Below are 14719 nucleotides of genomic sequence, written 5' to 3'. Positions count from 1 at the left end.
GAGCTGAAAGTGTGTTACATTTTCACAACAAATGTTACACATTTCCGGTCCCGGTCCAGTGATGCCAAACAGCAATTTTAGTGAGATGTGAACAAAGTTTTTCTTCTTACGCTTTTAGAAGAAAAGATGATGGATGAGAGAATTTCCACCTGGTGTCAGTGTCACTTCAGCTTACATTTTGATTGAAATTACAAAGCTAGTAGAATTCAGTACGGGTAATATAATGAACTCTGGATAATTGATAGAGTTGTATATAGGTTAAGAAAGAAAGACCAGAAAGAGGAGCTGTTGGCACATGAACCATGTTGTGGGACAGTGTCAATTCTCCAGTTTGATTAAAACATGGGATATGATGAGTAGTGAAAACAGGCCAGTAAGCCACAAGTCACTTCACCAAACAGGAGGGACATAGACTACAAAGTATGAAGAAAATGTTTTATTGTGACTTTGTGACTGAGGTTGTGAAAAGTACTTCTTACAGAACTTGGACTGGGCCATGAACTGTTGCTACTACACAAAATTCACACCACTCTTAATAATTCTTGATGCTGGGCAGACATTAAGCAAAGTGCCATTGTCACTGGTTCTTTTCAGTCACACTTGTAGGCTTCAGTTTTTAATCTGATTGTCCAGAAATATTCATCACATTCAGACATTCAACACGTACATCTACCACAAACCAACTATTGTCTGGTGACATCCCAGCTGCAGGCATGTGTAAAATAAAAGATAAAGAACAATCAGGTTCTTTATGATGCATTTAGATGTAAAGGAAAAAGAAAAGGAATAACGAGCCCGAAAAAAGATCTGCGTTAATCATGTCGGTGTGGCTGTCGCTGAGGTCAGGGGTCATGTAGGTATGCGGCTGCGGAGGTACTCCAACACTGCATCCGTTCCTTTGGCCACGATGGCTGCTCTGGGTGTGCGGAAAGGATTCCCCTCCAGACTAAGACACCTGAGGGACAACACAGGCTTCAATTTAACGAGTGTGTGGGATTTTCACCGAGATTTTACAATTACTGCTGGATCTTTTTGAAAGATAGTTACTTTGCTAAGGTGTGCTGCATACCTGAGGCTGGTGCACAGGCCCAGTTCAGGGGGGATGTTCAGCAGGTCATTGTTTGACAGATCCAATGTTGACAGATGAACCAACTTTAAAAGGCGACAAGGGTCCACCCCGCCCACTTGGTTGTTACCAAGCAACACCGTCTCCAAGGAAACTATCTGATAGAGGACTTCAGGGAAGGACTTGAACCTGTGATCGGCACAAAGACTTTGAGTGTCCAAACCGTAAGAGATAGTCTAGCTGACTGTTTCACTATATGAGCTTTCCATTTAGCTAATTCTGCTTCCTCCCGTCCTCGCTCCCCCTGAGATCTGGAAATTGATCAAGGTCCACCATCAAGGATGTTGATGTCATTCATAAAATTAAAATCATTAGATGTGTGTTTAATATGAAACATTAATGAATCATAAAAAATCTTCTAATTCTCTATCAGTCACATTCTGTGTCCCTAGATGTCACAATAGACCTATTATTGGAGCAGCAGTCATCAGGTGTTTTTCTTTAAAACTGTTCCCCAATTCTCACATTATAGGACAGTTGATATGCCGCGTGTCACCAGTAATTGCCATCTGCTTAAAATTACGCTGGAGTGATTTTCACTCATTCTCTTTCATTTGGTTAATACCACTCCTCCATCAGCGTCTCCTCATCTCTCTCACACATCCCCTTTGAGCTGATCTAAGATGAGAGGAAGAGACGTGAGTGAGGAAGGAGCCATGTTAGCCACAGGTCCTGCTCCAGCCCCCCTGCAACCCTCTAAGGACAAGAAGTATGATAATGTATCTGCAATCCGTATCTGTATTGATATATATATATATTACATATATCTGTAATGACCAGGTGTTATTTATCTTTCTGGAATCAGTAATTTCACCAATAAGAAACGAAGTAAATACTGACACGCACACACACAAACACACACACGTACAAAACAGCCTGATGGGCCATCATGAAATATTTGGCTTTAAAATAAGTAGTAGCTAATGTGTTGAGCTGATCATGAAACAGTGAATCACCTGTTGTAATTGAGGATAATGGAGCATAGTTTCATTAAGTTCTTCATTTCAGATGGTAAATCACTCAGCTGGTTATTCCTGAAAGAAAGAAAAAAAGGCAAGACATAAATACAATATTAACCCCTTTACTGGTTCTATATTAAAACCCTATTCCTATCCTGTGGCAAAGCCCTTTTCAGACGTGGAATCTGGAACATTGCTGGCTTCATCAACGGCTTTTTGGCATTCAAACATAATTCTCCTGAATGTAAATGTTTCATAATGGCTCAATATTAATGATATCAAGTGATGGATTTTACAACTCACGTCACTCCCACCCCTCACTACTCTAATCAACTCTGTAGATCCTCTTAAATCCTGTAAAATCAATGTCATCATTTATTAGATACAATATAGAATTCTGCTGGCTGCCAATATACAGCGTGACAGTGCCCAAGCAGAGTTAAATAAGTCCCAAACTAATGTTTTATCATTTTTAAGTTTTAATTGTTTATATGCTGTGTATAACTTATTTTGCTGGATATTCAAACTGCAAACAGCAGACATGAATAAAAGCTAAGAGACTGATGGTCTGTGGTGACAGCCTCTCCAATGTGAGCAAATTGCAGCTCTCAGTTTTTTTAATCACTGTAAACTAATTGTCATGGGGTTTTGGAATGTTGGACAAAACAAGACATTTGAAGATGTTACCTTGGACTCTGGGAAAGTGGGATGGCAATTTTTTACACTGTTTTCTGACATTTTATAGAAAATTCCATTAATCGAGAAATGAATGAGCAGATTCATTAAATAATTGTTAGCTGCAGCCCTACATGTGAATACTATGCAGAACTTTGTAGAGTGCCAATATGTATAATTACTGAGTTCTATGGAGCAGTCTTCAAATGGAAATATGCTGTAAATCTATGCGTTAATCTGTGCCCGTGTGTGTACCTGAGGTCGATGTGTGTCAGCTGCAGTAACTTGCAGATGTCAGGAGAACAGCAGGTCAGTCTGTTGAAACCCAGATTAATATCTGACATTGAGGACTGGAACTCCACAAGTCTGCACACACACAACAAACGTGGTTAGTCTGTGAATCATCTGTGTTCCAACAGCCTTTTATCGTGATACAATGTTTGATCTTTGCCACACAGTGATGATTGTCAGCACCAAGTGCACTGAGAGTGGGAGTGTGAGATTGTGTGTTGGGTCTGTGTACCTGGGAGGTATGGAGGTCAGCTGGTTCTTGCTGAAGTTAACAGTGGTAACACCTTGATCTACCACAGCATCAAACAGCTCATCTGGAATACTACCTGCCTGCTTCTCACTATACACAAACATACACAAGAGTTACATTCGTTTCTTCAGCCAGAAGCAACATTTTGATATTGGGTCTTATTTAGTTTTGTTCAGCATGACAACACTGTACTCGCCAAGGTAATACTGAGGACTGGAAACGCAGTGACTGAAAATCACTAAAAAGAAGTTTGACCGGTTGAGAAACACACACAGTCAGATGATCAGACACAAACTAACAGGTTGGAAACAAACTAATGGCCCTGCCAAGCACCAACCTCCGGGTCTGAAAAAGTGAAATCACTGCCGAAGTGCCTTAAACCTGCATTCTTTCTAATGGCCAGCATTGGGCGACTCCAATGGTTGCAAAAAGAAATCAGATTGTAAGTCTATGAGAAAATGACCTACTTTTCACTTGATTTATAACCTCAGTAAACATTGTCCTACTGAGTTTATGGCTTATATTGCTTGCTTCTCTGATATATCATGGCCTTATTTTGTAATTTCTTTCTTTTTTTTTTTTTTTTTTTAATTCGCTACCACGGCGACCTGTCAATCAGGATAGAGGCATTCGGTTTGTACTAAAAGACCTCTAAGGAGTCAGCTGTTCCTTTTTTTCCATTAAGTACATTTACAAGCTAACTTTGTTAGCAGTAATTGATCCGATTACAACTGTCAGCACACCAAGTATAAAACTGTACACAGCAATAAACAAGTTCAGACAAGCTAAGTGTATAGAACCTGCCCAGTATCAAACCCTTGACCCGGAACAGTGTCCATCCATCCATTCCCTGCTTAATGTAGGGAATGGATGGATGGCACTCTTAGAGCTGTTTTGTCATTCAGGGCCCCATTTCACAAAATTTGCAAATTCAGATAATTTTCTCTTGCTCACCCAGACACATACAAACAGCATACTCGCGACCACAATATTAGCATGCAAGCGCGCTGCATGATGCAGTCTGCAACTGAAATTCACTGTCCTCCTGGCAAGATTAAAGGAAGCAACCTGGAACAATCAGCTGCTATGTAACACGACCAAGATGACAGTACAAATACAATTATATCATGTCCAAGTACATAACTGACATGTGTGTGTCACCCATGCTCTGATGAAGATGTCAAAACGCTTCAGCAGATTTGTCAGCCTATTGGTTAAAAATAAATTTACCCAAAAGATTAACACGTGAGATGATTTCTTTTGCTTTTGGGAAACACAGACACAAGTGTGTATCACTTACCTGTACACCAATAACTTCAGAGTTTTAATGTTGTGTACATTGACCCTGGCCTGGCTGGGTAATGTCATAGCTGTATGTCCTTCATCTGCTCCCTCAGGCTCCTCTGCAAACAACACACACACACTGTGACAATTTTTCTATTTATAATCCCTATAATTAAATGGAAATATTTGATTAATTTAAGAAATGTAATGAATCATGAAAAGTTCTGTTCAGGTGGATTTGGACACCCTGTGATGACTAATGGTCACACTAAATGTGAGTTACAGCAACACAGCTTGTAGTGTCCAGTCTCCTGAGACGAAGCAACATTCAACTGTGGATACAAATCCAAAAAACAGAAGCATGGCACTGTGAGAACACATCAAAATATAATCTCAACTCCAGGTCCACTTACTAGCTGTTTCAGAACTTTGCAGTTTCAGTGTGAACTTCAATCGTATGATAACAGGTGGTTGTACATGGGGGGAAAAGGTAATGGCAGTCGACTTGACCTTAAGATGTTCACAGACAGCTGATGTTGTCTGTTTCCGCTGTTCATTCAGTCTCTTGTCCATGCTCCTTGCTGTTTCACTTATGTAATGTTCCAAGGGACATGAGATCTGGATACTGTATTCTAAGATGGCAACCCTTTTCAAACAAAGGTACTCACTAGGTGCATAGAGCAAAAAAGGCTTTCAGGCTTCTGCCTTTCTGGGCCATAGAGCACGCACACTTGAGTCCTTCTCTGGCTGAACCAGCTGTCACATGAATGGCACAAAAATACTGATATGGCTTTCAAGACTTCTCAATTCTTATTGGATGCAATGGACCACATTACGATCTGGTTAGGGGTGAAAAAGATGTGCGAGCAGAGAAAAACACAGACCTGCTAAGGGGGTCCGGGGTAAGCTCCCCCAGAGATTTGTTTTTGAAAAATAAGCTACTAAATGCTAAATTTCTGATGACTTTTAGGAGTAAGCAGAAGAAAATGGGACAAAACTGAGTTTTATGGTCGACAGCTAAGGCTAGACCATATAAATGAACACTTTGTTATTAGATTATTAGTGTTCATCTTACCTTGTTCTCCCCTGCTGTATAATTAATAAGAATAGAGAGAGAACACTCAAATACTTGTTAAAAACAAACCTTAACACTAACATTAGTTAGTGATTGCAAGTTAGCAAAATAGCACCTCCCTTTCACTCACTGATGATGACCTTGAGTCAGTTAAGTTGAATTTGATATTATTTTGTCAATCATTCCGGTTACAAGTTCAAGAATTAACTTCCATGCTCAGAAACTGAAGAAATGCCTGTTGCAGTGATGTTGGCTCAAATGAAAGAAGAATAACCTGATGTTGCAGTTATTGTCTGTGAAACAATACAGAACAACACTGATGGGAAATTCGGACCAACGTGGTGACAAGAAAAAAATTTCTTTGTGTGGGTTTGTGACCTTCGCTGATCACCATCGCAAGGCAATGGAAATATGTCTTTGATGTGGCTCACACAGAGTCAACAGTGTTGAACAGCACTGTACAGGTATTTGTAGGTTCAGTCGTCAAAGCAGTTTGAAGTCGGCACAAGAAGTGAACCTTACCTTTAATTCTTCCTCTTAAATATTTCAGAAGCTCATTGGTTCCTTTCTGTGATGAGGATAACAAAAGGGGGGGGGGGGTAGAATACTAATATAAATGTTCTGGTGAAGCAATACGTGAACATTACCAGCTGATTTGACACATGGAAACAGGTCACTGAAATTCCATAACAGAACCATCTCTAAACATATCAACTGCGACACAGGCTTTACTGGCAAATGTGTTGAAAATTGATGATTTAGGGCTGACAAGTCTTTACATGGGAGGTTACTGTGACACAGTAAACTGTCTCGCGCATAAAACTCATATCTCTCTCTCGTCACTGAGCTGGAGCAGATGAAATACAGTTACCTGAGGCTGAGAATGTGCTACTTTCTTTGGGCACAAGCCGATTTTTCCCCAGGTATTCTAATACTTACACAATCTATCATGTTTTATATTTGTACTTAATTACCATCAATTTGTCAAGACGTGTTTTCAATTTAACAATAACATCTAGATAAGCTGGATACTTATCTAGTAAAACAAAACTGTGTTTAGCAGAGTATTATAGTTAGCCAATTCTGTGATTTCAGATAGCATTTGTATAGGCTGCAATATCTTGCTTCCTTCTCCAGTCTGTTTTACTGTGCATGCTCTGTGTTTGTATCCTCAGTGTGTCACCTACAGTGAGCAGGTCCCTCCTGATTCCTCGCAGAGGGTTCCCCTCCAACAGTAACACCTTCAGTTCAGGCAACAGGCTGAGAGACGCTGGAAGACTGACAGAGATAGCTCATTCATAGCTGATAGCTAATTCATATGAAAATACCTGACGGTGATGAAAGTGTACTGACAGTATGTACTGGTAAATATTTTCTGAAGTCTTTGCAGCAAATATTTGATCTGGAAGACGCAACAGTCTTAGCTATTAGCTTACATCGTATACCTACATGTCCCACTGAATCATTTAGTGTGATCAGATAACAGAAATATTTAGATGAAGATAATTATAAAATTCAACATAGTGTTGGAGTACATGTACATAAATGTGTTCCAATGGCTGATTCTAGAATCCACCACTCATGTGTTGAATTTGGCTCATGGGACAAGCAGTTAATGGCAATAGGTGGTCATGGTGTCATGATGCCAGTGACCTACGTGGTAATGTCATTGTTGGTGAGGTCGAGGCGCGTGAGCGTTCTCAGTAAGGTGATCTGTTCAGGGAGGGTTTTGATTTTGTTGTCTCTGAGTTCTAGAAGAGACATGGTTGTCAGGCAGGCCAGCTGCTCTGTCTCCAACTGCTCAATCTGGTTGTTCCCAACATACAACTCCTACAGACACACATACACAAAATTATATTTACTGAGGTCATATTATATGAACAACATTTAAGGCAATGTAGATTTTTTTTTTTTTACATTCCCTTGAAAATCCCTTAATTGGCCGTTGGCAAACAATAATCAATGAATCATGACAAGCTTGTAAAATACAAAACACATACATATTTTCAAGTAAATTGGGTATTTTACTGAAATTAAATTTACCAGAAGAAAATTATTTGAAACATATTTACTAGACATTACCCATAATGCTCTTGCTCTGCCTTCTATTATGCAACAAATGACCAAACTAACTTCTATATGTCTTAAACTTTAAGAATCAGTTTTCAGTTTTCTGCTGACAGTACCTGTTTGATGAATCACATAAATGAATCCAAGAGCATGTAACAGAGACAACACACAGAAAGCTCAGTAAATCTAGTCATGAATGTAACACTATCAGCATTATTCACACCACAAATGACCTTTAGACCTGGGGAAACTCTCATGTTGCTCTGGTTACCTTGAGCGCGGGTGCAGGGAGCTTTGGAAGGAGGCGGAGCTTGTTGTGTCTGAGGTAGAGCTGCTCCAGAGCAAGCATCTCTGATAGGCTGGCAGGAATTTCAGTCAGTTGGTTATTGCTGCAGTCCAGCAGCTTAACATCTGTCAGGTCAAGGTTTTTTGATTTAATTTTTTTTCATAGAACACAATACTGCACTAGCTGAATACTTTTCAGCTCCTCAAACGCAAGTTTGAAAGTTTTTCAGGGCCTAAGGCTGCATTCAGACTAAATCAGGTGTTGCGGCGGGGGTTGTGCGGCGGTGTGGGAGTTCTGGACAGGCACAAAAACTTGGACTTTCTAGGTGGTCAGATGAACCATCATCTGCAGATCACTTTTTGTAGATATTTCAAATTAAAAGCCTGCTAAAAAAGGAAGGGATTATGCCCTTTTAGCCGTTTGAAGGCTTTTAATGTGAAACATCTGTGCAGGAAGGGTTAACTTTCATTGACAGCTGCTACACAAATATAAAAAAAAAACAAATGCAGAAGCACCCTGGAAATAAAACATAATTGAATTTGTTTCAAAAAGACAGAAAGATGTGCTGTAGAAATGGACATTATACTGATAGGTTAACATGGAAAATGATTTTGCATCGATAGTGGTCTTACCAGTAAATGGTAAAACAGGAGCAGATCATACTAAAAAAATAAAACACTAGAAATAAAGGCCTTTCTCTATTATAACCCTGTATAAAAAAGGCCTGGTCTTTGTACTGTTGAGGTAAATAAAGGCCACTATCTGATAATTTATGGTACATCAAGTGTGAAAAGCGGCCATGTAAAAAAGCAGAAAAGCTGACATGCAGTATAGCTGGTCTTACTTGTGAGCTGGGCCAGGCTGTCAGGTAGACGGCAAAGCTTGTTGTGACATAGATTCAGTTTCTGTAGACAAGTGAGATGGCCCAGGCTGGATGGCAGATCCTTCAGATGGTTGTTGGACAGGTCCTTCAACCAATCACAACAAACAGGACACCTCCATCAGCCAATCACACAACACAGCAGACAGAGCCCGTGGGAGTGTAACACACTACATACATCATGTGTTAGTTACCAGCTCGGTCAGGTTCTCCAGTTGTCCCAGTAGCTCTGGTAGGCTCTCCAGAAGGTTCTGCTGGAGTGTGAGACTACGGAGGTTCTTCAGAGTACATACCTCCACTGGCAGCATTCTCAGCTGGTTATGACTGGCCACACAGGAGAGCAAACACATGATAGATTTTAAAATCATATATATATATTTTTCATACATTTTTCTCTCAGTGGTTAGTCCTACTCAGGGCTTAATGATGCTGCTTTGTGGAGCTCAATTGGAAATCTAGGGTTATTTATCTAAATCAGTTAAGTTTTGGGCATTCATATGCTTCATTTCCACTGCAATTGACGAAGTGCAGACATTCCTCTGGTAGGTCCTGATCCAGAAGATGGCGGTAATGCACTTAAAAGCAGTTTACCAACTGCCTCTAAACAAACGAGTGATTGTCTGTCCGCATCAACAGATTAAAAACACACATTTACTTTCGATACATAACCAGGATACGAGGACTACCATTACCGTGTGATTTAAACTGGTGTACAAGGCCAAAGATCACACGTGAAACATAATGTTACATTCTTTGGTCATTCGTGTTGCTAGCATTTGCTAACCATGCTGCTAGTATGCCGGTAAAAGGTAGACAAAGTTCTTATTCTTGTGGGCGTCTTCCGGTCTGATCTGTGGCCTACGTGATTGGCCACCACAGCGTGACATAGGGTTGCATTTCTCCAAAAGTTAAATCTGTCTCAACTTTTCACTGCAGCACATTCAAAATGACTGGGAGGACTGGTGTTTTTGCCGCAATGCTGGATTTGGTCTGAATGCCGCCAAATGCATTCACTGTTTTTTTTTTTTTTTTTTTAATTAACAAGATACCTCAAAGCCCTGCCAGAAGCTCTCACCTGCATGGAGTATAGGTGCTGCAGCTAATCAGCCTGACCCAGGGCTGAATTTACGCCAGATTGGCACCGGCACCTATGTGATTGGGTCCAGCACCTTTAATGTTATCTAAATCGGGGGGTGCATGTCTTTGATGTGCTCTGTGACTTCTTCTCTCCCGTTGACCTGCTGGACCAGCACCCTCTCTGTGATCCTGGACCTCCTGATTTACACATTAACCCTTTAAAAACGGACAGCCACATGAGGTCACTGTTTACATGATCCAGTTCAAATCGATCGAAAATAAAAACCATAATAGCTAGAGCATTCATTTTGGAGCAGAAAGCTAAAGCTTCTGTCTTGAGCATCATCACGTTGTATGCTCGTGATGACATCATTACGTTGTGTTACATGCGGTGCAAAACATGGCGTGACGCACTGTGGCCAGAGAAGAGAAGCAGGTTGGAAAGTCAGATTGAGATTGAGGAAAATAATCAGTAGTTTTGAATACAGTCAGTGTATTTCAGAGTACTTCCCCTCTTGTCTTTTTTTGGTCTTTTGGGTGTCTTTTTTTTCCTTGATGGCAAGAAAAGAGCCAGACAGTCTACCTCAGCCACTCCCCAGGATTCATGGTGTGCAGCCACCTCTGTCCACTGGGTGCACCCCAAGTCCCATGGAGACTTTTGACAGAAAAACTATTCAAACTTTGTGTGACAACACAAACACAAATGTTGACAAAAATATTGCTCCTGGCAAAATTTGATGAAAAAAAGATGTCACGATTTTTTTTGACATTTCAATACTTTTCAATTATTATGGTTTATTGACTTGCATACGCTTTTTGCTTAGGTTGCACAGATTTTAGGGATATGAAGAATTTGAAGAAACTCCAAGAAATTACATCACAATAAGCACAAATATCAATGTAGACACTGGTGGGCCATTTCTATTGCAGAGTTCAAAGGGTTAAGCACTGGCCCTGGTGTTGGTCTCAATCTGGGGAGGTCCCGGATCTTGCCCATATATATTAAATAAAATATTAATTTCAAAAAGAAAATGCTAATACTGTACCTCAAAAGGAAAGGTTAAACATTACTCTTAACAAGCCTAGATTAAGAATGTACACGTACACAGACGTACGTGCACACGCACGGCTGTGTTAAGAGTCACACGTGTGCATGGCTGAGTTCTATTAATCACACACGCATGTACATGCGTGACCCTTTTCACCTCCTACACAGTGTGTGTGTGTGTGTGTGTGTGTGTGTGTGTGTGTGTGTGTGCGCACCTAAGCCGCAGTTGCTGGAGCTCCTGCAGTTCTCCCAAAGCACTAGGTAAACTGTTCAGGTGGTTGTCATGGAGCTGCCAGAGTAAAATTAACATTTAGTTTCACAGCTAGAACTAAAAATGATCTCATCACTTTGATAAATGCTACCGATGTCTCATAGTAATACAACTTTCATCAATATATACAAGTAATAAAAGGAAGTCAAAATAGATGCTAGGTATTTACTCAATGACTTAGTGACTCGGTACATAGCAGGTTCTAAAGTAAGAAAGTTTATGATTTAGGCTAGGACCACATTATAGGAGTTTACAGGATTTATCCCAGATTAATATTATTTTGGGTCCACCAATTCAAATTTATTTCAGTTTTTAGACCATTTCGGATTTTTTCTGTTTTTCAGTTTAGTTTTCATTTAGTGCAGTGTTGTTTTCTCTCATTTAAAAATGTAAAGATAAACCACATATGGCATTTTGAATTTCTACAATGAGTGCCGAGTGAAGTGAAACTGGTTTGGTACAAAACATCTCAAAATATAGATTCTATGTGCCTTTTTCCATTTTTCCGACATATTCATAACACATATAAGATTTCTGTATTATTTGGTGGATGAGTTACTGAGTTGTGCTTCTTACTGACTGAGTTGGTGTTACTTACATCCAGTATAGTGAGCCCAGGCAGTAGTCTGATGTCATCAGACAGTTTTGTAAGCTGATTGGATGAGAGCAGCAGTTTGATGAGGTCAGTCTGTTCCCACCAGCGATCTGATTCACCAAAGGACACATTCTGTTGGGCCTCCTCTGGTGTGTCAACGTTTAGACGGTACACATTCTGAGGGACTGAGACGTGACAATATGGTTATTACAAATGGATGGATGGAGCAATATCTTTATGCAACTTAGGTGCTTAATTAGCAGCTACAGCATTGACTGATCTATCAGGTGGAATAATAGGAATAATATTTTACATTATCATGAGACCCATGGGTGCAAACTTACTCAGAGTTTCCACCAGTGTTACACTGAGCCTAAGTTCCTCATTGCAAGAATTACTCGATTAACTGATTATTTGATCGAAAGAAAATTTGTTGCCAACTATTTTGATAATCGATAAATGCTGGTTCCAGCTTCTTAAATGTAAAGATTTGCTGCTTTTCTTTGTCGTTTATAATAGTAAATGACAAGTCTTTTGGTTTTGGACTGTTGGTTGGACAAAAGAATCAATTTAAAGGCGTCAATTTGGGCTCTGGGAAATTGTGATGAGCATTTGAAACAATTTTTTGACACTTTATAGACTAAACGAGTAATCGTGACAATAATCAGCAGATTAACCAATAATGAAAATAATTGTTAGTTGCAGCCATACTTTGTACCGTTACATCATTTATTGTTGGCTAAAATCAACGCAGTTTGCCATAATACATCAGTTAGTATCGTGGATCACGTTAGCTGGTGGAGTAATTTGGCAAGCTAGCCAACTGAAAGATCCACTCAGGTAGTATTTTGCTAGCAACATTGTTAGCGAGCAAGCTAAGGTTAGCCAGCTAGCTGCAACTTAGCTAGGCTGCATGGATCTGGTGTTGGTTGCTTTGAATCGTTAGTGGATAAAGGAATTTGCAAACGGCAAGCTAGCTAATTTACCAGCCAGATCAGCCCCGGAAGTCTGGATGAAATAACTGACGTTATTCACTCAAGACAGTATTTTGCTACGTTAGCTAGCTAGCAATTCATCCGCATTAGCAAGCAAGATACGCGGACATTGCATTGGGCTCTGTGTGTTGGTGGGTGCTGGTCGTCTGTTCACGTTAGCTCCATTTCTAAGCTAGCGTTAGCTTGTGTTGCACACTGTTTGCACTGTAGAGGAGCTGAACATGGAGCTGAAGACAGGCTGGGAGCGCACATGACGTCACATCCTTTGGATTTTCCCGGTAAATTCGTCCCGAGTCCTTTACTCAGAAACCAGTCCACTGGCTGTTATAGGCAACTGAGAAAGTCTCATTTTTTAAGTGATCTTTAAGTGATTACACTCCGTTCACACATTGGCAATAAAAAGCGATTAATACAATGTTAGTAACTTTAAGTAAATTACATATAGTTTAGATTGGAAAAACGTTTAATCCTTCTTCCAAAACAAGAAGAATACACCTACAAACAAACTGCAGTATTATGAGGAATGATTATTATTTAAATGTGTCTCGAATCGCAAACACTGGCCTACAATCTTGAATGAATGCCTTTATATGTATATCACTCCAAGCGTTATATCCACGTTTTTATGCACCATTTTAAACAAACATTTGACACTTTAAATTATTTCAAATGCAGAATTAAACTGTCAGTGGTATTGTAACTATGTAAGCTAGCTAAGTGAAAACTACCTTCTGTCAGCCCTCGGCCGGACAGGTTGAGCTGGCCGCTTTTCCTGGCTGCCTTTAGCAGACCGTTAGGAATGGTTACTTCTGTCGTTTCCGTCCTGAAGCCCGCCAGAGAGTCCACCTTATCTCTTTTGAATCGAGACATTGTAAATATGTTTAGCAAAAATGAGTCCTTGTAACACTGGGCTGGGTGTTTACATCCACACCCAAACGACGCATGTTCCGCCCGCGAGCAGTAACAAAAATAACTCTTCCGTTCAGAATCCTTCAGAATAAAAGCTGTATATCCTCAATCCAAACTAAATACTTGGCACATAGGTGCACAAAGTATAACACTCCCGATGGACCACCACATAATCTGTCGCGGTTTAAGAAAAATACGTTAACCCTTGAAATCAGTCATCCACCTACATGAATGGCAACAGAATAAAAAAGATAAAGTTCCCTGATATTATTTTGAAGATCATTTGAGCACATCGGGAGAGGTAGACCGGAGTTTGTTGAAAGGTCCCCCAAAAGCTTTATTTATACATTATGTTACAATTACAAATTGTTGTAGGACAAACATTGCAAACACTTTAACACTGCAAAAACGGTAATGGTGAGGTTAACAAATCATCTGTGGGCCCCTGTTGACCCCCAATTCCTTCCATTATATATGTACAGTGGAAGCAGTCTATTGCATTACCCATCAGGTCAATCGGAATACTATCCTCCCCTTGTCTGCGGTGTATCAGCTAATTAAAGGACATAACGGGTAAAAATGCAGAAGAAACCTCAATGCACTCATCATTTCAATGTTTATTGTGCTTTAGCATATTATCAAACAAACCATTACCGAACTAAATTTAAAAGAATTACTCTTGTATTTTGTAGTATATATGTATGTATGCAAGGATGAATTACCAACCAGTAACCAACCAACCAACCAAAGTGGGCAACTGCCTCTGGGCTCCTGACCCTCAGGGGGTCTGAATGCTCCAGATTTGAAGGGTGGAAATGAGTTTGTGATAAAATGATCAACTTCAAGTGTGTTTGGTAATACTGTATGCACCACTAAAGCACAATATACACTGAAAGGATAGGTGCCTCACAGTGAGGCCCACATAATT

General features: G+C 40.0%; 1 protein-coding gene across 1 annotated transcript; it reads right to left on the bottom strand.

Moving 5' to 3' along the window:
- Positions 1-421: 421 nt before the first annotated feature.
- lrrc40 (leucine rich repeat containing 40) lies at positions 422-13752 on the bottom strand. The gene is made up of 15 exons (XM_070909038.1): positions 13611-13752; positions 11891-12072; positions 11237-11310; positions 9091-9220; positions 8861-8984; positions 8002-8141; positions 7318-7490; positions 6848-6938; positions 6183-6228; positions 4602-4704; positions 3284-3391; positions 3016-3126; positions 2083-2160; positions 1070-1255; positions 422-955 (listed from the first exon to the last, which is right to left on the bottom strand). Exons 1-15 carry the CDS (start codon positions 13750-13752, stop codon positions 850-852), a joined length of 1794 nt encoding a protein of 597 aa, XP_070765139.1. The 3' UTR covers positions 422-849.
- Positions 13753-14719: the final 967 nt, after the last annotated feature.

This window comes from Enoplosus armatus, chromosome 7 (genome assembly GCF_043641665.1).
Source record: "Enoplosus armatus isolate fEnoArm2 chromosome 7, fEnoArm2.hap1, whole genome shotgun sequence".
Lineage (NCBI taxonomy): Eukaryota > Metazoa > Chordata > Actinopteri > Centrarchiformes > Enoplosidae > Enoplosus > Enoplosus armatus.
This window is presented reverse-complemented; position numbering and strand designations above follow the sequence as displayed.